This window comes from Mobula hypostoma, chromosome 14 (genome assembly GCF_963921235.1).
Source record: "Mobula hypostoma chromosome 14, sMobHyp1.1, whole genome shotgun sequence".
NCBI lineage: Eukaryota > Metazoa > Chordata > Chondrichthyes > Myliobatiformes > Myliobatidae > Mobula > Mobula hypostoma.
The window spans coordinates 77,278,575-77,303,277 of record NC_086110.1 but is presented as its reverse complement, the minus strand read 5'-3'; the positions used below and the strand labels follow the sequence as shown (position 1 = coordinate 77,303,277).

Sequence of the window (24,703 nt, the reverse complement as noted above, 5' to 3'; positions counted from 1 at the left end):
ACTCAATACTTTGATTCATGAATGCCACGATGCCAAAAGCCTTCTTTACAACCCTGTCTACCCGTGACGCCACTTTCAGGGAATTATGTATCTGAACTCCCAGATTTCTTTGTTCCTCCGCACTCCTCAGTGCCCTATCATTTACTGTGTATGTCCTACCTTGATTTGTCCTTCCAAAATGCAACACCACACACTTGTCTGCATTAAATTCCATCTGGCCTATTTTTCCAGTTGGTCCAGATCCCTCTGCAAGCTTTGAAAGCTTTCCTCGCCATCCACGCCTCCAATCTTAGTGTCATCAGCAAACTTGCTGATCCAATTTACCACATTATTATCTAGATCATTGATCTAGACAACAGACAACAATGGTCCCGGCACAGATCCCTGAGGCATACCACTAGTCACAGGCCTCCAGTCTGAGAAGCAACCATCCACTACCACTCTGTCTTCTCCCAAACAGCCAATTTCGAATCCAGTTTACAACCTCTCCATGGATACCTAGTGTTTGAACCTTCTAAACTAACCTCCCATGTGGGACCTTGTCAAAGGCCTTACTAAAGTCCATGTAGACAACATCCACAGCCTTTCCTTCGTCTACTTTCTTGGTAACCTTCTCGAAAAACCATACAAGATTCGTTAAACACGATCTACCACGCATAAAGCCATTCTGACTATCATTAATCAGCCCTTGGCTGTCCAAATACTTGTATATCCGATCTATCAGAACACCTTCCAATAATTTACCTACTACTGATGTCAGGCTCACTGGCCTGTAATTACCTGGTTTACTTTTGGAGCCTTTTTTAAACAACCGAACAACATGAGCTACCCTCCAATCCTCCGGCACCATACCCTGGCTAAGGACATTTTAAATATTTCTGCCAGGGCCCCTGCAATTTCTACACTAGTCTGTCTCAAGGTCTGAGGAAATATCATCAGGCCCGGGGGATTTATCTACCTTTATTCGCTGTAAGGCAGCAAGCACCTCCTCCTCTTTAATCTCGATATGTTCCATGACACTGCTGCTTGTTTCCGTTCCTTCCATATACACTATGCCACTTTCCTGAGTAAATACCGATGCAAAAAAATTGTTTAAGATCTCCCCCATCTCATGAGGCTCCACACATAGACGACCACTTTGATCTTCCAGGGGACCAATTTTGTCCCTTACTATCCTTTTACTCTTAATATACTTGTAGAAACCCTTTGGGTTTACCTTCACATTATCTGCCAAAGCAACCTCATGTCTTCTTTTTTGCCTTCCTGATTTCCTTCTTCAGTATTTTCTTACATTTTCTATACTCTTCAAGTACCTCATTTGTCCCTTGTTGCCTATACCTGCTACACACCTCTCTCTTTTTCTTAACCAGATTGCCAATATCCCTGGAAAACCAAGGTTCCCTATGCCTGTTAACTTTGCCTTTAATCCTGGCAGGAACATGCAAACTCTCCACTCTCAAAATTTCGCCCTTGAATGCCTTCCACATACGGAACACATCCTTGCCAGAAGACAACTTATCCCAATCCACTCTTCCTGGATCCTTTCTCATTTCCTCAGAATTGGCCCTTCTCCAATTTAGAACCTTAACTCGAGGACCAGACCTATCCTTATCCATAATTAACTTGAAACTAATGACATTATGGTCACTGGACCCAAAATGTTCACCTACACATACTTCTGTCACCTGACCTGCCTGGTTCCCCAACAGGAGATCAAGTATTGCATTCTCTCTCGTTGGTACCTCTATATATTGATTTAGAAAACTTCCCTGAATGCATTTGACAAACTCCACGCCATCTAACCCTTTCACAGTGTGGTCACAGCTTTTCCGATCCTCAGCTCCACCCATATGGCCTCTATAGACGAGCCCTCCGGGCTGTCCTGTCTACGCACAGCTGTGATATTCTCCCTGACTAGTAATGCCACTCCTCCCCCTTTCATCCCTCCCCCTCTATCACGTCTGAAACAACAGAACCCCAGAACATTAAGCTGCCAGTCCTGCCCCTCCTGCAACCAAGTCTCACAAATAGCACTAATGTTGTAATCCCACATGCCAATCCACGCCCTGAGCTCATCTGCCTTACCTACAATACTCCTTGCATTGAAATAGATGCACCTGAGAACATTTCTGTCCCGTACAAACGTTTGATTTCTGTCTACACATGCAGTCCTCGCATGACCTTTCTCCTCCTCCACCTCACTATCTGCTCTAACACTCTGGCTCCCCTCCCCCTGCAAATCTACTTTAAACCCCCCTGAGCAGAACTAGCAAATCTACTCGCTCGGATGTTAGTCCCCCTCCAGTTCAGGTGCAAACCGTCCCATCAGAACAGGTCCCACCTTCCCTGGAACAAAGCCCGATTGTCTAGAAACATGAAGCCCTCCCTCCTGCACCAACTCCTTAGCCACGTATTTAGCTGCATTATCTTCCTATTTCTGGCCTCACTAGCACGTGGCACGGGTAGCAATCCTGAGATTGCAGCCCTGGAGTTCCTGTCCTTCAATTTTGCACCTAACTCCCTAAACTCTCTTTGCAGGATCTCCTCCTCCTTCCTATCCACGTCATTGGCCCCTACATGGACCACAACATCTGGCTGCTCACCATCCCTCCTGAGAATACCGAGAACTTGATCCGAGATATTGTGGACCCTGGCATCAGGGAGGCAACAGACCATCCAGGATTCTCGATCTCTCCCACAGAACCTCTTATCTGTCTCCCTAACTATCGAATCCCCTATCACTACTGCTCTCCTCTTTTCCCTCCTTCCTTTCTGAGCTGAGGGTCCAGTCTCGGTGCCAGAGACGTGACCACTACAACTTGTCCCTGGTAGGTCGTCCCCACCAACAGTATCCAAAACAGTATACTTATTATTGATGGGAACGGCCACAGGGGTGCTCTGCTCATTCTGTCTACTCCCCTTCCCTCTCCTGATAGTCACCCAGCTTCCTGTCTCCTGACTTTTAGGGGTGACTATCTCCCTGAAACTCCTGTCTATTTCTGCCTCTGCCTCACAAATGATCTGAAGTTCATCCAGCTCCATTTCCCTAACTCAGTCTGTCAGGAGCTGCAGCTGGATGCGTCTTTTACAGGTGTAGTCATCAGGGACAATTGTGCTGTGCCTGACTTCCCACATACTGCATGCGTGTCCAACAGGGAGCTGTTGACTCCTGGGAACTGGGGAGAAGTGTCCAACATGGAACCATCGACTCCTGGGAACAGGAGAGAAATGTCCAACCAGGAGCCACTGACTCCTGGGAACTGAGGAGAAATGTCCAACAAGCAGCCACTGACTCCTGGGAAATAGGGAGGAATGCCCAACAAGGAGCCATTGACTCCTGAGAACTGGGGAGAAATGTCCAACAAGGAGTCATTGATCCCTAGCTGGAAAGCAGAGCTCTGGGAATCAGAGGCAGATATCCCAGCCAATCACACACAATCAAAATTATAACCCATTCACTGGTTACTAAATTTACCGTATCACTGGGCTGTGAAATCTCTGACATTTTAGATACCTGATAACTGGAGGCTGCGCTGTAAAACCAATCTCAGTCACAGCACAGTCTCAATATTGAACGGATTCGTCTGGTTCTCCTTCCACCCACATTCAAGGTCAGAAACCTCTCAGAACCAATGTAGCAAAGACAAAATCTCACTCTGCTAAATTCAAATCTGATTTTACGTTTGACAAATGTAACGTAATAGCAGAAGAGCAGAAGCACAGCGCAGGAAATCAAAGCCAACTGAATGCCAGCCAGGCATGGCTGGGGATTGATTTTACAAAAAATACTGGGGAGTGTTCCTCAGAAATTTCTTCAGACATGGATGCTGGAACAGCTTGCCTGAGGTGGGTCAGGTCGAGGTCATTTCGTTATTTTTTTTAATCCCAAGGAGGATAAGACTGATAAATATCGACAGAGACACAGGAGAGAACAGAGGAACGAGGATGAAGCTACACGGATTCACCCAGTAGGTTCCGGTCCGTTTCCAATTCCCTGGATACGTTACTTGTCCCGTTAGCACAGTCTGCAGTCAGTATAAAACTCCACTCCCACAGCTCACCCAGGCTCACTTTCCATCGGTCAAAGAGACACCAAAAGGATCGGGATCATCAGGCTTTAGAGAAGGTGCAGAGGAGATTTACCAAGATGCGCTGGATGAGAATGGTGGGCGTGTGGAATGTGCTGGCAGAGGCAGAAACATTAAGAGCAGTTAACAACTTTCAGATAGGCACATGAGGGTTATGTTGGAGTGAAGGGTTAGATTGGCATTAGACTAGGTTAAAGTGTCAGCACGACATTGTGGACCGAAGGGTCTGTACTGTGCTGTAATGGTCAACGCAGAACCCTCCCTCTCCAGTGGTGTGAGACCACTGGTCACCACTGAGAGGAGATATTTGAGGTGCTGCGCGAATGCAGACTGCTGTTGTAATGGGGCAGGGACATCATAGAGTGGCGAGGACTTCGCGTTGCCCTGACACAATGGTACACCTGCACTGCCTACCCAGAGACGAGGTTAAACAGGTACTCACCACTCTGCGATCTCCGGGTGAAGCACAACGTTGTTCACATTAAACCTGGAGAGAAGAGAAGATGATCAATTTCACTGAAATTCAGTGCAGTTCCCCCTTCCAATCACCCTGATCACCTTCCTCAAACACCAATACTCTTGAACAGAAAAGCCTACAAAAGTAATGAATATAACCCAGCCCACCAGGGGTAAAGCCCTCCCCACCATTGAGCACACCTACAAGGAGTGTTGTCACAGGAAAGCAGCATTCAAAGACCCTCACCATCCAGGACAGGCTCTCTTTTCACTGCTTCCATCAGTAAAGTGGTACAAGAGCCCCAGGACCCACATCAGGTTCAGGAATAGTTATTAGCTCTCAACCACTGCACTCTTGAACCAGTGGGAATAACTTCACTCACCACAACACTCAACTGTCCCCACAAACTATGGATTCACTTTCAAAGACTTCACCTCATGTTCCCAATATTCATTGCTTCTTTTTTTCTTTTTTATTTGCAGTGTTTGTCTTTTGCATATTGGTAGTTTGTCCATCTTAGTATGTGCGGTCTTTCGGAATAATTCTCTTGTTTCTTTATGAATATGGTGACATACAGTGCCTATAAAAAGTATTCACCCCAGGGTGTTGGTTTTACAACATTGAATCACAGTGGATACTTTTTTTGACACTCTATGTACTTTGATCATAAACTTGCTTTGAACTTCCTACAATACAGCAATGACAGTGCAAAGACTGAACAGTCCTGAGGGTGAAGGGTCAACAGCTGTAATGGGACAGACATCAGATCTGGAACAACGATGGTTGACACACACCTCCCGTCTCCTTGAGGAAACATTACCCCAATTGCCTCAAGCATTCCCAGCAGCACTATGCCTGACAACACACACAAAATGCTGGAGGAACTCAGCAGGTCAGGAAGCATCGAGGAAGAGGAACAAACAGCTGACATTGTGTGCTGACTGTAGTGTACGATGCTCTGCAGAATCTCGAGTCCATGACTAAGCTTTGCATGCCCATCTGTTTCAATAAGTACATTTCCCCGTCGGACTTATTAATAAGTAATCATGGATCCAGGTCCCATTCCAGATAGAGGGTTCTAACATTATGAGACATATAGATAGACAGTATTTTTCCCCCAGGTTTGAAATGTCTAATACCAGAGGGCATGCATCTAAGGTGAGAGAGTAATTTCAACGAAGATGTGAGGGCAAGGATTTTTTTTAAATAAACAGAGTGGTGGGTTCCTGAAGTACCCTTCCTGGGGTGTGGTAGAGGCAGATACATCAGAGATTTTTAACAGACATTTAGGTGGGCACATGAAGGCGAGGAAAATGGACAGATATGGACATTGAGAAAGCAGAAGAGATGAGTTTAGCTGGCCATTTGATTGCGAATTTAATTGGTTCAGCACAACATTGTGGGCCGAAACGCCTGTTCCAAAAAATTGAGAACCATAATTTCAGCCCCCACCAACACTGAGGCCTTTAGACACTTGAACTATAGTCAGCAGTTCTGGGCCCCTTATCCAAGCAAAAATGCGCTGGCTTTGGAGACGGTCTGGATGAGATCCACGAGAAGGATTCCAGGGATGAAAGGGTTAGGTTATAGGATCATTTGATGGCTCTGGGCCTGTACTCATTGAAGTTCAGAAGAATGAGAGGGGGAATCTGATTGAAACCCATCGAATATTGAAAGGCCTAGATAGAGTGGATGTGGCAAGGATGTTTCCTTTGGCAGGAGAGAGTAGGACCAGTGGGCACAGCCTCAGAATAGAGAGATGTCCATTTAGAACTGAGATGAGGAATTTCTTCAGCCACAGATTGACAGATCTGTAATTCATTGCCACAGACAGCTGTGGAGGCCATGTCCTTGGATATATTTAAAGCGGAGGTTGATAGGTTCTTGATAGGGTGTGAAAGGTTGGGGGAAGAAGGCAGGAGATTGGGTTAAATAGGATAATAAATCAGCCATGATGGAATGGCAGAGCAGAGTCGATGGGTCGAATGGCCTAATCCTGCTTCTGTGTCTTACAGTCACTGTAGTTGGGTTGAGTTAGGGCATTTTTGTCTGAAGCGAAGGAGGAGGAGAGGTGCCCTGTTGGAAGTGTACAGATGTTAACAGGCATCGATAGAGTGGACAGCTGGAGTTTCTTAAAAGTCTAAAGTACCTGCCTCTAACAGTACCCGTCTGTGCGTACCACACACTCTCCACTCGGTGTTTAAAACCTACCTCTCACATCCCTCCTCCAATCACCTTAAAATTATGCTTCCTCATCCATCCTGAGAAGTTGTTTCTGGCTGTCAGCTTGATCTTTGCTGCTATCAATCCGGGGGGAGTGGGGAACTGATGGGAATTTAAGGAGTAAGGTATAATTGGTGGGAGAATGGAATAGCTCTTTGGACCAACACAGACTTTATGAAAATAAGACCATAAGACATAGGAGCAGAATTAGGCCATTCAGCCCATCATGTTTGCCCTCCATTCCATCAGAGCTGATTTATTATCCCTCTCAACCCCATTTTCCTGCCTTCCACCCACCCCCATAACTTTTGACACACCGACTAATTGAAAACCTATCAAACTCCCCCTTAAATAGACCAAATGACTTGGCCTCCACAGCTGTCTGTGGCAATGAATTCCACAGATTCACCGCCCTCCAGCCAAAGAAATTCCTCCTCACCTCTGTTCTAAAGGGACGTCTTTGCCTTCTGAGGCTGAAATAGGAGGGGGGGTGGGGGGGAATGCAGAGCCTGGCGAGTCGCAGGATAATGGGAAGGTGTTGATGAGAAATGTCAGGAAGCAGCAGCTTACCCCAGAGACAGGAGTCACGTTCACTGTCTGGAGCAAGGGGTCGGCGCCAGCCTTGTTAGCGGCTTTCAGATGTACTTTTATGAGCTGACTTATGAAATCTAATTTCACTAGAGGGTAAAGGGGCAACAGATTAGCAGTCAATAAAACATTTCACAATGTGCAATTTTTTCTGCCAGGCTAGTTAACCTTTCTGCACAAACAGTTCCCAGTCTAATCGTGTTTTATTATCTCAGTATAAATATATTGGCCATTCTGAGAGCACATTGATTTTCAGATGGTATATGTGACTCTGTAACGATATCGGCTGCATGAGTCAGACTCTAATGTGTTCTACCAGTTATAAATAGATCACTCTCTCTTTCTTTCCCCTGAAATATACTTGTAGCACACAGTTATTTTTAACCCTCAGGAATAAGGATGGACAGTTCAATTCTTGCAAAGAATTAACTCTGCACACAGAGTCAAAGTTAATTTATTATCAAAGTATGCATTCACTCAGTGGCCACTTTATTAGGTACACCTGCTCGTAATCCAAATGTCTCATCAGCCAATAACGTGGCAGCAACTCAATGCATAAAAACAAGCAGACATGGTCAAGACGTTCAGTTATTGTTCAGACCAAACATCAGAATGGGGAAGAAATGTGATCTAAGTGACTTCAACCATGGAATCATTGTTGGTGCCAGACAGGGTGGTTTGAGAATCTCAGAACCACTGATTTCCTGGGATTTTCATGCACTACAGTCTCTACAGCTTACAGAGGACGGTGCAAAAAACAAAAAAATGTCCAGTATGCGGCAGTTCTATAGGTTAACATATAACCTTAAGTTAGAGGAGCAGAAGGCCATTTCATCTATTGAGTCTGCTTCACCATTTCATCCATTTTCCCTCTCAGCCTTGTATCCCTGCATGCCTGGTAAATGAAGAATCTATCAACCACTGCCTTAAACATACCCAGAGGCTTGGCCTTCAATGAGATCACCCCTCATTTGTCTGAATTCCAGTGAGTAGAGGCCCAGAACCATCAAACACTCTTCATATGCCAAGCCGTTCAATCCTGGAATCATTTCCATAAACCTACTTTGAACCCTCTCCAATGTCAGCACATTTTTTTTATATAAAAGGGGCATAAAACTGATCACAATACTCCAAGTGAGGCCTCAGCAGTGCCTTATAAAGCCTCAAAATTACATTCTTGCTTTTCTGTTCTAATCCTTTGGAAATGAATGCTAACAAAGTAGGCGTGCACACACTTCAAAACTTTGTAGTGTGTGCCTATGAAATCTTGCTGTACATTCCCAAACCAAAAGCTGCGGATAAACCAGGAGGTATGGCATCTGCTGAGGGCCAGATCTGTGGCACTTAGAAGTCTGGTGACCCAGGTCTGCACAAGAAAACCAGGTGTGACTTACAAAAGGCTATTTCAAGAGTGAAGAGACAATTCTGAGCGAGGCCGGAGGCAATATCTGGTGCATATTAACTCTGGCAGGGTTTGCAAGACATTACTTCCTACAAAGCGAAACCAAATAGCATGAATGGCAGCGATGATACACCGCCAGACAAGCCCAACCCCTTCTATGCCTGCCTTGAAAGGGAGAATACAACTACTGCTGCTCATGGTGACCTGGTGATCTCTGACACCCAAGGCCAATGTTAGGCTGCCTTTAAGGACTGTGAACCCTCACAAAGAGGCAGTACCTCACCAGGCTCTAAAAACCTGTGCCAACCAACTGGCGGGAGTATTCAAGAACATTTTCAACCTCTCACTATACGGTCGCAGCTTCCCACCTGCTTCAAAAAAGAAACGATTATACCAGTGCCTAAGAAGAAGAACGTGAGCTACCTTAAAGACTATGGCCCGGTAGCACTCTCACCTACAGTGATGAAATGCTTTGAGAGGTTGGTCATGACTACAATGGACTCCTGCCTCAGCAAGGACCTGGACCCACTGCAATTTGCCTATCACCACAATAGGTCTATGGCAGATGCGATCTCAATGGTTCTTCACACGGCCTTTGATCACTTGGACAACACAAACACCTATGTCAATGACTATAGCTCAGTATTTAACACCATCATTTCTACATTCCTGGTCGATAAGCTACAGAATCTGGGCCTCTGTACCTCCTTTGGCAACTGGATCCTCGACTTCTCAACCTGAAGACCACAATCTGTGTGGATTGGTGATAATATTCTTCCTCACTGACAATCAACACTGGCATATCTCTAGAGTGTGTGCTTAGCCCACTGCTCTACTCTCTCTATACCCATGACTGTGTGGCTAGGCATAGCTCAAATACCAGCTATAAATTTGCTGATGATACAACCATTGTTGGTAGAATCTCAGGTGGTGACAAGAGGGTGTACAGGAGTGAGATATACCAACAAGTTGAGTGGTGTCACAACAACAACCTGGCACTCAATGTCAGTAAAACCAAATAGCTGATTTTTGGCTTCAGAAAAGGCAAGAGGAGGAAACATGAACCAATCCTCAGCGGGATCAGAATTGAAGAGAGAGAACAATTTCAAGTTCCTGGGTGTTAAGATTTGAGGATCTAACCTGGTCCTAACAAATTGATGCAGCAATAAAGAAGGCGAGGCAGCAGCTATATTTCATTAGGAGTTTGAAGAGATTTGCTTTGTCACCCAAAACACTCAAAAATTACTACAGATGTACGGTGGAGAGCATTCTGATAGGCTGCATCACTGCCCTGTCTGGTATTGGGGGGGGTGGGGGGCTTCAGGACAGGACCAAAACAAACAACACAAAGTCATAAAATTAGTCAGCTCCATCTTGGATACTAGCCTCCATAGTACCCAAGACATCTTCAAGGAGCGGTGCCTCAGAAAGGCAACGTCCATTATTAAGGACCCCCACCACCCAGGACATGCCCTCTTCTCACTGTTACTGTCAGGAAGGAGGTATAGAAGCCCGAAGACACGCACTCAGTGATTCAGGAACAGCTTTTTCCCCTCTACCATTCGATTCCTAAATGGACATTGAATCCATGAACACCATCTCATTTTTTAAAAAATATATTATTTCTGTTTTTGCTCTATTCTTAATCTACTGAATATACATAAATTTACCGTAATTGTTTCAATTATCTATTTTCTTTCTATATTATGATGTATTGCATTGAACTGCGGCTGCTAAGTTAACAAATTTCATGACATATGCCTTTGATAATAAACCTGATTCTGATTTGCATTTGTCTTCCTCACCACCGACTCAACCTGCAAATTAACCTTTCGAGAATCGTGCACAAGAACTCCCAAGTCCCTTTGCACTTCTGATTTTTGAATTTTCTTTCCATTTAGAAAATATTTTATGCTTTTATTCTTTCTACCAAATTGCATAACCATACACTTCCCGACACTGTACTCCATCTACCACTTCTTAACCCATTCTCCTTATGTCTAGTCCTTCTGTATCCTCTACTTCCTCAAAACCACCTGCCTCTCCACCCATCTTCATATCATCTGCAAACTTTGCAACAAAACCATCAATTTCATCATCCAGTTCATTGATATACAACATAAAAAGCAGTCCCATCACAGACCCCTGTGGAACATCACTCGTCACCAGTAGTCAACCAGAAAAGGTTCCCTTTATTCCATGCTACTATCTTTCCTGTAATACATGGGCTCTTAACTTGTAAAGAAGCCTTGCCAAAGGCCTTCTGAAAATCCAAGTACATAACTTCAACCAATTCTCCTTTGTCTATCCTACTTGTTATTTCTTCAAAAAAATTCCATCGGACTCGTCAGGTAAGATTTTCCTTTGAGGAAACCACGGCCTATTTTATCACGTGCCTCCGAGTACTCCAAACCAAAACCTTTAACAATTGGCTCAACATTTTCCCCAACCACTGAGGTCAGATTAACTGCCCATAATTTCCTTTCTTCCACCTCTCTCCCTTCTTGAACAGTGGAGTGACATTTGCAATTTTCTATTTCTCCAGAACCATGCCATAATCAATTGATTCTTGAAAGATCATTACTAATGCCTCCCCAATCTCTTCAGCTACATCTTTCAGAACCCTGGGCTTATATGCCTTCAGATCTTTCAGTTTTCCAAGAACATTCTAGTAATAGTGACTTCTGCCCCCTGACACTCTCGAACTTCTAGCATACTGTTCGTGTCTTCCACAGTGAAGGTTGATGCAAAATAGGTATCAGTTTGACTGTCATTTCCTTGTTTCCCATTACAAACATTCTAGCATCGTTTTCCAGTAGTCCGATATCCATTCCCACCTCTCTTTTACACTTTATGTACCTCAAGAAACTTGTTATCCTCTTTAATATTATTGGCTAATTTACCTTCATATTCCATCTAGAAACTCTTGTGGCAACCATTTCAGCCCTGGGAAAAAGCCTCCGACTATCCACATGATCAATGTCTCTCATCATCTTATACACCTCTATCAGGTCACCTCTCATCTTCCTCCGCTCCAAGGAGAAAAGGCCAAGTTCACTCACCCTGTCTTCATAAGGCATGCTCTCCAATCCAGGCAACATCCTTATAATTCTCCTCTGCACCCTTTCTATGGTTTCCACGTCCTTCCTGTAGTGAGGTGACCAAAACTGAGCACAGTACTCCAAGTGGGGTCTGACCAGGGTCCTATTTAGCTGCAACATTATCTCTCGGCTCCTAAATTCAATTCCATGATTGATGAAGGCCAATACACCATATGCCTTCTTAACCACAGAGTCAATCTGTGCAGCTGCTTTGAGCATCCTATGGACTTGGACCCTAAGATCCCTCTGATCCTCCACACTGCCAAGAGTCTTACCATGAATACTATATTCTGCTATCATATTTGACCTGCCAAAATGAACCACTTCCCACTTATCTGGGTTGAACTCCATCTGCCACTTCTCAGCCCAGTTTTGCATCTTATCAATGTCCCGCTGTAACCTCTGACAGCCCTCCACACTATCCACAACACCCCCAACCTTTGTGTCATCACCAAATTTATTAACCCATTCCTCCACTTCCTCATCCAGGTCATTTATAAAAATCATGAAGAGTAGGGGTCCCAGAACAGATCCCTGAGGCACACCACTGGTGACCGACCTCCATGCAGAATATGACCCATCTACAACCACTCTTTGCCTTCTGTGGGCAAGCCAGTTCTGTATCCACAAAACGATGTCCCCTTGGATCCTATGCTTCCTTACTTTCTCAATAAGCCTTGCATGGGGTACCTTATCAAATGCCTTGCTGAAATCCATATACACTACATCTACTGCTCTTCCTTCATCAATGTGTTTAGTCACATCCTCAAAAAATTCAATCAGGCTCGTAAGGCATGACCTGCCCTTGACAAAGCCACGCTGACTATTCCTAATCATATTATACATCTCCAAATGTTCATAAATCCTGCCTCTCAGGATCTTCTCCATCAACTTACAAACTACTGAGGTAAGACTCACTGGTCTATAATTTCCCGGTCGGCCATATCTGCACCAGGTGTGTTGAGCTGCAGCTCCTAAGGGACCGAGTTAGGGAACTGGAGACACAGCTCGATGACTTTCGCCTGGTCAGGGAGAGCGAGGAGGTGATAGAAAGGAGTTATAGGCAGGTGGTCAGACCGGGGCCACAGTCAGGAGGGGGAAGGGGAAGAGTCAGGTACTAGAGAGTACCCCTTGACAATAAGTACTCCAGTTCGAGTACTGTTAGGGGCTTGGCCTACCTGAGGGAAGCAACAGTGGTCGCGCCTCTGGCACAGAGTCCGGCCCTATGGCTCAGAAGGGTAGGAAAAGGAAGAGGATGGCAGTAGTGATAGGGGACTCTATAGTTAGGGGGTCAGACAAGCGATTCTGTGGATGCAGGAAAGAAACTCGGATGGTAGTTTGCCTCCCAGATGCCAGAGTCCGGGATGTTTCAGATCGCGTCCAAGACATCCTGAAGTGGGAGGGAGAACAGCCAGAGATCGTGGTACATATTGGTACCAATGACATAGGTAGGAAAAAGGAAGAGGTCCTGAAAAAACAGACTACAGGGAGTTAGGAAAGAAGCTGAGAAGCACGACCACAAAGGTAGTAATCTCAGGATTACTGCCCGTGCCACGTGGCAGTGAGAATAGGAATAGAATGAGGTGGAGGATAAATGTGTGGCTGAGGGATTGGAGCAGAGGGCAGGGATTCAGATTTCTGGATCATTGGGACCTCTTTTGGGGCAGGTGTGACCTGTACAAAAAGGACGGGTTGCACTTGAATCCCAGGGGGATCAATATCTTGGTGGGGAGGTTTGCTAAGGCTACTGGGGTGAGCTTAAACTAGAATTGTTGGGGGGTGGGAACCGAACTGAAGAGACTGGGGAAGAGGAGGGCTCACAAATAGAGAAAGCTTGTTGACAGTGCGAGAGGGAGGATAGGCAGGTGATAGAGAAGGGACGCGCTCAGACCGAAGGGTTGAGATGCGTCTATTTTAACACAAGGAATGTTGTGAACAAAGCGGATAAGCTTAGAGCGTGGATCAGTACTTAGAGATATGATGTGGTGGCCATTACAGAGACTTGGATGGCTCAGGGACAGGAATGGTTACTTCAAGTACCGGATTTTAGATGTTTCAGAAAGGACAGGGAGGGAGACAAAAGAGTTGGGGCCATGGCACTGTTGATCAGAGATAGTGTCACGGCTGCAGAAAAGGTGGACGTCATGGAGGGATTGTCTACAGAGTCTCTGTGGCTGGAAGTTAGCAATAGGAAGGGGTCAATAACTTTACTGGGTGTTTTTTATAGGCCGCCCAATAGTAACAGGGATATCGAGGAGCAGATGGGGAAACAGATCCCAGAAAGGTGTAATAACAACAGAGTTGTCATGATGGGAGTTTCTAATTTTCCAAATATTGATTGGCATCTCCCGAGAGTGAGGGGTTTAGATAGGGTGGAGTTTGTTAGGTGTGTTCAGCAAGGTTTCTTGACACAGTATGTAGATAAGCCTACAAGAGGAGAAGCTGTACTTGATTTGGTATTGGGAAATGAACCTGGTCAGGTGTCAGACCTCTCAGTGGGAGAGCATTTTGGAGATAGTGATCATAATTCTATCTCCTTTACAATAGTATTGGAGAGAGACAGGAACAGACAAGTTAGAAAAACGTTTAATTGGAGTAAGGGGAATTATGAGGCTATCAGTCAGGAAATTGGAAGCTTAAATTGGAAACAGACGTTCTCAGGGAAAAGTACGGAAGAAATGTGGCAAATGTTCAGGGGATATTTGTGTGGAGTTCTGCAGAGGTACATTCCAATGAGACAGGGAAGTTATGGTAGGGTACAGGAACCACGGTGTACAAAGGCTGTAATAAATCTAGTCAAGAAGAAAAGCTTACAAAAGGTTCAGAGAGTTAGGTAATGTTAGAGATCTAGGTTTATAAGGCTAATAGGAAGGAGCTTAAGAAGGAAATTAGGAGAGCCAGAGGGGGCCATGAGAAGGCCTTGGCAGGCAGGATTAAGGAAAACCCCAAGGCATTCTACAAGCATGTGAGGAGCAAGAGAAAAAGACGTGAAAGAATAGGATCGATCAAGTGTGACAGTGGGAAATTGTGTATGGAACTGGAGGAAATAGCAGAGGTACTTAATGAATACTTTACTTCCGTATTCACTATGGAAAACGGTCTTGGATGACTTGCAGCAGACTGAAAAGCTTGAGCATGTAGGTATTAGGAAAGAGGATGTGCTGAAGCTTTTGGAAAGCATTAAGTTGGATAAGTCACTGGAACTGGATGAGATGTACCCCAGGCTACTGTGGGAGGCAAGAGAGGAGATTGCTGAGCCTCTGACAATGATCTTTGCATCATTAATGGGGACAGGAGAGGTTCCGGAGGATTGGAGAGTTGTAGATGTTGTTCCTTTATTCAAGAAAGGGAGTAGAGATAGCCCAGGAAATTATAGACCAGTGAGTCTTACCTCAGTGGTTGGTAAGTTGATGGAGAAGATCCTGAGATGCAGGATCTATTTTTTCCTTCTGTTTTTTTTTAAAATTGTATTCTGTTGGTTTTTAAAAGCTTCCCAATTCTATAACTTCCCATTAATTTTTGCTCTATTATATGCCCTATCATTGGCTTTGCTGTTGACTTTGACTTCTCAAAGTTATGACACGGTTGTGTCATCCTGCCTTTAGAACTCTTGTTACTCTTTGTGACATGTAAATTCTGGACCTTATGAATTGCTCCCAGACATTTCAGCCATTTCTGCTCTGCTGTCATCTCTGCTAATGTTCCTTTTCAACCAATTTTGGCTAGCTCCTCTCATGCCTCTGTAATTCCCTTTACACCACTGTAATACTGATACATCTGACTTTAGCTTCTCCTCAAATTACAGGATGAATTCTATCCTATTATGATCACTGGCTCCCAAGGGTTCCTTTACCTTAAGCTCTCAAATCAATTCCAGTTCATTGCACAACACCCAATCCAGAATTCCTGATCCCCTAATGGGCTCAAACACAAGTTGCTCTAAAAAATAATCTCGTAGGCATTTTAGAAATTCCCCCTTGACATACTTTTTTTGCAGGCATTTACAGGAAAATAACAAAACACAATCGAATTTATGAAAAACTAAACATAAACGAAGATTGACAAACAACCAACGTACAAGAGGTGACAAATTGTGCAAATAGAAACTTGAATTGTAGAGACCTTGCAAGTGAGTGTGTAGGTTGAACACATCCATGCCAACCACAGTCTCAAGTTTAGAAATGTCCATCAGGTGAGAACAATTTTTGCTGTGGTTGTCCTCTCAGAAATTTAACAAAGTTTTATGCTTCTATAATGAATGACAGAGCCTCAGGATACCCCTATGCATATTAAAGAGAGTAAAACTATTAACCTACCATTGACACTACACTGGTGGCGTTAGATATGCAGGATTTTTGGACTATCAGGAATATCCTCTCCATGTCCACTCTATCAGCCTGGATGGAGTGGATGTGGAGAGGAGGATTCCTACAGTGGGGGAGTCTATGACCAGAGGGCACAGACTCAGAATACAAAGATGTCCCTTTATAACGGAGATGAGGAAGAACTTCATTTGCCAGAGGGTGGTGAATCTGTGGAATTCATTGCCATAGATGGCTGTAGAGGCCAAGTCATTGAGTATATTCAAAGCAGGGGTTGATAGATTCTTGATTAGTCAGAGCATCAACAGTTACAGGGAGAGGCAACAGAATGGAATTGAGAGGGATAATAAATCAGCCACGATGGGCTGAATGGCCTAATTCTGCTCTTATGTCTTATGCACCAACATATATTTAATTCTGTTTTCCTTTAGATGTGACACAGTGGCATAACAATATTTCCACTGAACTCAAGTGGAAAGGAGCTCATGAACCAGGCACCCAGTGAGGGGACAGAGAGCATCACCTGCTGAGCTGGAGGTCAAACCACTGGGGTTTCACAATCATTGGATAGTGGTTTATCAGTGTTACTGTATAGTCTCAAATGTAGTAAACATAGTAACCAGTCAGGTCCCAGAAACTGCCCTGGGATAAACAACAAATACCAGTACATAGGAGAGCACATCCAGAACTTTGAAATATGCTAGAGGCCAGTATGGCTGACGTGACACAACACCCATGAGCGGAAACTCCAGGCATACTTTGTCTGGGGCTACTTTGCTGCCTCAGGGCCTGGACAGCTTGCAATCACTGAGGGACAATGAATTCAAAATTGTATCAAGACATTTTACAGGAGAATGTCAGGGTAGCAGTCCATCATCTGAAGCTTAATAGAACTTGGAATGATGCAATAAGGCAATGATCCAAAACACAAGAGTAAATCAACAGCAGAATAGTTTAAAAAGAAGAAAATTTGTGTTTGGAATAGCCAAGTTAAAGTCCAGACCTTAACCCAACTGAGATGCTGTGGCATGACCTGAAGAGGGATGTTCATGCAAGGTATCCCAGAAATATTGATGAACTGAAACAGATCGGTATGCAGGAATGGTCAAAAATTCCTCTTTGCCGTTGTGTAAGACCGAAACAGGAAACGTTTGGTAGAGGTTATTGCTGCCAAGGGAGGTTCTACTAGTTATTAAATACAAAGGTTCACATACCTTTTCCAGCCCGGACAGTGAATGATTAAACAATGTGTTCAATAAAGACATGAAGATACAATTGTGTGTTATTAGTTTAGGCAGATCGTGTTCGTCTATTATGGTGACTTACAAGATCAAAGTTTCAAAGGCTCATTTAATATGAAAGTATACAACTCTGAAAATCATCTTCTTCTGACAGCCACGAAACCAAGAAACAATGGCAATATGACCACAGACACCACCCCCACCCCCCCCCAATCCCTTCTCCCCACACAAAAAGAACAAAAACAGAACAGGGACATCTACCCCAAAAAAATCCCCCACCCCACATAAAAAAACAAAGATTGGATGAAAAACACAGAAAATTAAAAAATAAGGCAGGAAAAGAAGTTTATAGTTCAAGTCCATATCCAAAAACACAGAAAACCTGGTAACATTCTCCAGGCACAGCTGCAGCAGAGCGATCTCACCAGCGATAAAAAGTTAGTCTCCCCTCTCCAGCAGAAGAGCAACACCCCTCCCCCCACCAGCAATAAAAGGGCAGGCAGCCTGTGTTCACCTTCTGTATTCGCCTCAATGTTTCAATCTCCCTCGTCTCTTTAATTGGTGAACTGGAGTCGATCATCAGCTTGCAACCTTCTCGCCCCAAGGTTCCCGTACGCTGCCTCTGTCTCCCGGACTCTTCTTGGAGAGTGCAGGGTGCTGAAACACCCAAATGATCTCCAGACTGCAAATCACAGGCTCCATCCTCCATACTGTTAGGAGTTTGAAGAGATTTGCGAGGTCAACAAATGCACTCAAAAACTTCTATAGATGTACCATGGAGAGCATTCTGACAAGCTGCATCACTGTCTGGTATGGGTATGGGGCGGGGGGGGGGGTGCTACTGCACAGGACCAAAAGAGGCTGCAGAGGGTTGTAAATTTAGTCAGCTCCATCTTGGGTACTAGCCTATAAAGTACCCAGGACACCTTCAAAGAGCGGTGTCTCAGAAAAGCAGCGTCCATTATTAAGCCCTCCAGCACCCAGGGCATGCCCTTTTCTCACTGTCACCATCAGGTAGGAGATACAGAAGCCTGAAGGCACACACTCAGTGATTCAGGAACAGCTTCTTCCCCTCTGACCTCCAATTCCTAAATGGACATTGAACTCTTGAACACTACCTCACTTTTTAAAAAATACATTATTTCTGATTCCCTGCATAATTTTTAATCTATTCAATATAAATATACAGTAATTGACTTACTATTATTATTTTTTTTCTTCTATATAACGTATTGCATTGAACTGCTGCTGCTAAGTTAACAAATTTCATGACACATACCGGTGATAATGAAGATGATTCTGATTAAGTCAAAGTCACATTGAAGGTGAAAAACAAATGCAAGAAAAGATAAAAGTGAAATAGATGGTTTTCTGATCTATCCAAAAGGTATTGACCGAAGGGGCATGGTGCACAGGCACCATCTTGACCAGAAGATCAGATCAAGCCACATTTTATGAGCAATTAGTGCAGTAATTGCAAAGGATCACGAACATTTTCTTGCAACTGCAAAGGACACATTTTCACTGTATGTTTCAATGTGCACGTGACAGAGCTAATGTTTGAGGAAAGATGAACATTTTGTGTGAAAGATGAATCTAAATACAGAACGTTACCTCATTGTCACCAGTGGCATCACAAGCACAGATACTGACTTTTTTGGGCAAAGCATCGGTTAGAAGTCTCACTCACTAGGAGCCACTCACCCGGCAAAGTGAGAATCATTTGTGTGTGCTTTTATAGAGTATCATTCTTTAAATTAAGAAATTCTTTCCCCTCTCCCAGCTAAAGGCAGCTTCTTTCTTTAACTGCCTCTGATCAAGAGGAGGATTCAGTCTGGCAGCGTCATCCAGATATTAAATTTCACTTTGCTAAACCTTCTCCCTGCATTAAATCACACTGGCAATTTCTGTAGAAAAGTACAACCTCTTGCTGTGGTTGGGCCATTCGAGAGACAATAAATCATTCATCAGTCCTAAGCCTATTGTGATGTTTTCCTCGGGGACACAGAATACGTGGTTCCCTCAGGGACACAGTAACAAAGATGAACTATTTTGAGACTTCATACAGAGACGTCAGTATAAGACTCATGTTAGGCGAAGGGAGCAGTGTGGAGAAACAGCGTGCTGATCACATCATAGAACACTACAGCACAGCACAATGTGACAATCTATACAAGTTACCCCTTCCCTCCAACACAAATCCATACAAGTCCTCTGTTGATCGATGTTGTGTCCTAGCTGTTTTCCTTCTCCTAGATGAGTTGCCAACCTCGGCTGATGAGCCCCATCTGCCCAAAGCACAAACCCATAACCCTCCACCTTTCTCACACCCACGTACCTCCTACATGTACTGTAATGTCTCTATTGTATCTGCCTCTACCACTACCCCTGGGGGAGTGTTGGAGGGTTGTAAACTCAGTCAGCTCCATCATGGACATTGACCTCACATCAGAAGACATCTTCTGAAGGAGATGTCTCAAAAAGGTGGCATCTGTCATTACGAATCCCATTGCCCAGGACATGCCCTCTTCATGGGGAGCCCAAAGGCACTCAGCGTTTTAGGAACAGTTTCGTCCCTCTACACTGGAGTACCAACCCACAAGCTATCTGAGCTTGGAGCCATATATAAACATCCAACAAACACTCCACGCTTGCAGAAACAACACAGATGCACAATCTCAACCTATAGATTCACTTTCAAGAACTCTACACTGTGATACAGCGTGGAAGTCCACTTACCACTGGAGGGGGTGCTGCAGCGATTTTATAAAGACCAGGCTGCCAGAGGTGGTGTGGAAGCAGATACAATGGTGGTGCTTAAGGGGCAGTTATACAGGCATTGTAGAGATGGAGGTGTATAGGCAGAAGGAATTTGATTTGATCTAGCACTGTGTTCAGCATAGATATTGTGGGCCAAGGGGCCTGTTCCTGTGCTGTACTGTTCTGTATGACAATTAGCTCATAGGAAAGTTCTGATAAATCTGAATAAGCAGTCAGCCCAAAACATCGACTGTTTACTCCTCTCCATAGATGCTGCCTGACCTGCTGAGTTCCTCCAGCATGGTGTGTGTGTTGTTCTGGATTTCCAGCGTGTGCAGACTTTCTCATGTTTGGGATAAAGTGAGATCAACTGATTTGAGTTGGATGGACCGGAACAGGTGAAAGTGATGAGTCACTGCATTATTTATATACTTATTATTAGTCAATTTTTTTTGTATTTGAGCAGTTTGTTTTTTGCACGTCAGTTGTCCGTCCGTCCATTTGTGCACAGTTTTACCACTGATTCAATTTCCTTCTGTATTTACTGTGAGTGCCACATGTTTCAGGAACAGCTTCTTCCCCACTGCCCATCAGATTTCTGAACGGACAGTGAATCCATGCGCACAATCTCACTATTTGCTCTCTTTTCAGTACTTATTCAATTTTCACAATGGAATTGACAGATTTTATTATGTATTGCAACGTACTGGTGCCGCTGCACAAAACATACCAGTGAAATTAAACTGACTGACTCTGAAATGAATCTCAGGTTGGTATATAGTGACATATACATCCGCCTGCAAAACAGTTTAAATTTTCTCTCTACTGCCTCCTCTTTCCTTTTCCAGGTGGCTGGGGTCCTGTCGGAGTTCATGATTTGCAGCTGCACTCAAACTGCGGTTCTTCACAGCTGCGGGTTCCCACTCTCAGAGCGCACCATGCAGCCGTTTTTGATTTCTCCAGGGGCAGCCTGGAAGACATTTGCCCTTGGGTTGCGGCCCTGTGCACCCATTCCTCACTGGAGAAGCCACCTAAAGTATCGTGAGAGATCGGAACATCAAGACAGTGGCTGTCAGAGGCCTCTGCACTTGAGCGATCACTCACTCTCTCTCTCTCGATGGGGAGGGAGCTTTCTGCTGATTCTCGAGTTGGAGAACTCGAAATAAGAAGTGACACTGCAGACTATAACACTGAAACTGAGCTGTTGATCTCTCCTCTCATTGTGGCAAGAGTGACACCTCTCTCTCCCCCAAGCGAGACAGCCTGTGGCATGTCGAACTGTGGGTGAAAAGTGTTTTTTGATGGATCTTTTCGGGGCTTTGCTGTTGCTTGCGTGGTGGGTGATGGAGAGGCTCATGCTTTTTGCTGGAATAATTGGGATGAGCAGGAGGGGAAAGGTGAGTGCCTTGCTGCTACTTCTGCGTAGGAGGGGGAGGGGGGCTTTGGGGTTCTAACGTTTTACTGTCATTCGTTCTTTGGGCTTTTCTTCTCTTTTGTGGATGTCTGCAGAGAGTAAGAATTTGAAGATGAATATTGTATACATTCTCTGATACTAAAAGGAACCAAACTTGCTATCAACTCTGACCATCCCTCTGCCTCCTACAGATGCTGCCTGACCCACTGAATTCCTACAGCAGCTTATTTTTCAATCCAGAATATTCAAGCCTCTGTTTTGAGACTCCACTGTGATGCTGCTTCAAGGTATACCCAACCTTCACTCATTCCACACTTGAGTGCAGTCTGCTCAGAGACTGGAAGTGAAGTAACTATTAAGTTAAATTCAGTATCAAGTTTAGTTATCATTCAACCAAATGTAACAGCATTCCTCTGGGGGCCAGGGTGCAAAACACATTACCAACAGCACACAGCACAAATGGTAACAGTTTCAGAAAAACATAGTCATCAAGAAAAAGCCCAAGATCCTGAGTGTCCCAGCTTGTTCTTCCATCGAGTGAACACTGGAGGACAACACCAAGCGAATCAGTAGGAGCCCCAATGATACGAATGGCAAAGGTATAACAAGCACTTACTGACTGATCCCTTCGAATGAGGCTTCTCGTGTGGTGTGCCCACTGTCAGTGTTGAGGCCACGCTGAAATTATAACAACAACCCATCAGCCCTCAATGCTGCGCAGGTGATCGCAAACACAGGAAGAAAGCGGTCATGAAGGTAGCATGTGGGGTCTCAGGGTTGGAGTGGGATGCATCTACGGTCAGGAGGGGGGCTCGCGAGTGTCGGACGGGGCCGCGAGGGGGGCTCGGGCAGCAGGAAAAGTACGCAAGCCTTGGTTGCCCAGGTTACCATTCCATGGTTACGCACCAAGGTGAGCAGTACATCTGGCTGCAGCTTCTTCAGCACCTCTGCCACCTGTGAACAGAACACAGAACATAAAACATTACAGCTTAGTACAGGCCCTTTGGCCCACAAGGCTGTGCTGACCTTTTAACCTACTCCAAGATCAATCTAACCCTTCCCTCCCACATCACCCTCCATTTTTCCTTCATCCATGTGACTGCCTAAAGAGTTTCTTAAATGTCCCTCTACCACCACCCCTGGCAAGGTGTTCCACATAATCACTACTCTCAGTGCAAAAAAAAATAAACTACCTCTGACATTCTCCCTACACTTCCCTCCAATCGCCTCCCTGCATTAGCCATTCCACCCTGGGAAAGGTCTCTAGCACGGTAGCACCTCTTCTTTAGGAGTTTGCGAAGATTCGGCACAACATCAAAAAACTTGAGAGACTTCCATTGATGTGCAGTGAAGAGTATATTGACTGGCTGCATCACAGCCTGGTAATGGAAACACTGACACCTTTGAATAGAAAATCGTACAAAATGTAGTGGATATGGCCCAAGATATCACAGGTAAAACCCTCCCAACCATTGAGCACATCTACACGAAGTGTTGTTTCAGGAAAGCAGCATCCATCATCAGGGACCCCCACCACCCAGGCTATGCACTTTTCTCACTGCTGTCATCAGGAAGAAGGTACAGGAGCCTCAGGACCAGCATCACTCAGGTTCAGGAACAGTTATTACCCCTCAACCATCAGGCTGTTGAACAAAAGGGGACAACTTCACTTGCCCCATCGGTTCCCACACTCTCTGGACTCATTTTCAAGGACTCTTCATCTCATGTTCTCAATACTTCTTGCCTATTTATTTGCTATTATTATTTCTTTGTTTTATTTGCATAGCCTTTTGTACAGTGGTTGAACGCTCAAGTTGGTGCAGATTTTCATTGATTCTATTATAGATTTACTGTGAATGCCAGGAAGAAAATGAATCTCAGGCTTGCCTATACTGACATATATGTGCTTTGAACTTTGAGGGATCAATGGATGTGGATTTCAAGTTCAAGTTTAATTGTCATTCAACCTGACCTCTGGGGCCAAGGTGCAAAACACAGTGCCAACAGTCACACACAGCACACAGAGCAAATACAAGGTGGTTAGCAGAAAACAGTTATCAAAAAAAAATCTAGCCCAAGTCCCTGAGTGTCATGGCCTATAGACTGATAGACATGGACGCTGCCCTGGAGTCACGCTTCTGCAACAACTCATCACACACTCCTGCAGCTGCAGTCAAACGCAGTCCAGCTCGTCTCCCACCAAGTGAACAGCAATCAGAAGGGCCAACTTCATACCCAACGGCATACAGCAAGCTCTAGTATCCCCTCAATAGGCGACCCCACTACCCCAGCTCCTTCACACTGCTAGGAATCTTGCCTATAACTCACGTAGCCCTGAGACCATGGATCTTCAACCCAAAACCTGCGTAGGATACGAGGCAAAATGCTGCATCCAGTTCAACTACCGTGCCTCGTCTTCCTTTCCTCAGCCTCCTCACTTACAACATCTTTGGAAAGGAAACTTCAAGGCAGATTAGTTTCCTTGACTGACAGTGGGAATTCTAAGTGGCCAGAACACAAAAGCTTGTCCGTGACACATCAGGAATCTCATAATTCTGTCACCCAGGACTGGGTGCTTTAATTATACTTGGGAAACACATCGTCCCACTGCATTGTGGTAATGTAATTGGAGAACCAGAGTCAAATAGTTACTGTGGCAAGTTAACAGGGTAGGACCATTCAAGCAGGATTTCAATTTCCGCTCCCTTGCAGCAGTCAGTAATTGCTGTTGTCACTGAACTAGCAGCCTGCTATCCAGCCTAGGAAGATCCAGTCAGCTTCGTTCCAAATTCCTTGCTCACATTTTACTGCTCCAGCAACTGGCCCACCGATCAACATCAACAATTGGGGTGGCACGGCAGCATGTGGTTAGTGTATTGCTCTGACCACACCAGCGATCGGGATTCAATTGTCTGTAAAGACGATCGGGGGCCATAAGATAGAGGAGCAGAATTAGGCTATTCAGCCCATCGAGACTGCTCTACTATTCCATCATGGCTGATCCCAGATCCCACTCAACCTCATACATCTGCCTTCTCGCCATATCCTTTTATGCCCTGACCGATCAGGAAACTATTAACTTCTGCCTTAAATATACCCACAAACTT

The 24,703-nt window shown here is 44.7% G+C and overlaps 1 protein-coding gene across 3 annotated transcripts in view; it reads right to left on the bottom strand.

Annotated features, from left to right (window-relative positions):
- The window catches only part of pepd (peptidase D), a 200,619-nt gene that overhangs the window by 122,503 nt on the left and 53,413 nt on the right, over nucleotides 1–24,703 (bottom strand). For all 3 annotated transcript variants that reach the window (XM_063067267.1, XM_063067266.1, XM_063067268.1), the window contains exons 5-7: nucleotides 22,503–22,550; nucleotides 22,213–22,274; nucleotides 4,531–4,575 (exon numbers count right to left, since the gene is read on the bottom strand). In XM_063067267.1, coding sequence (XP_062923337.1) covers nucleotides 4,531–4,575; nucleotides 22,213–22,274; nucleotides 22,503–22,550 — 155 coding nt within the window. The remainder of the gene's footprint in view (nucleotides 1–4,530; nucleotides 4,576–22,212; nucleotides 22,275–22,502; nucleotides 22,551–24,703) is intronic.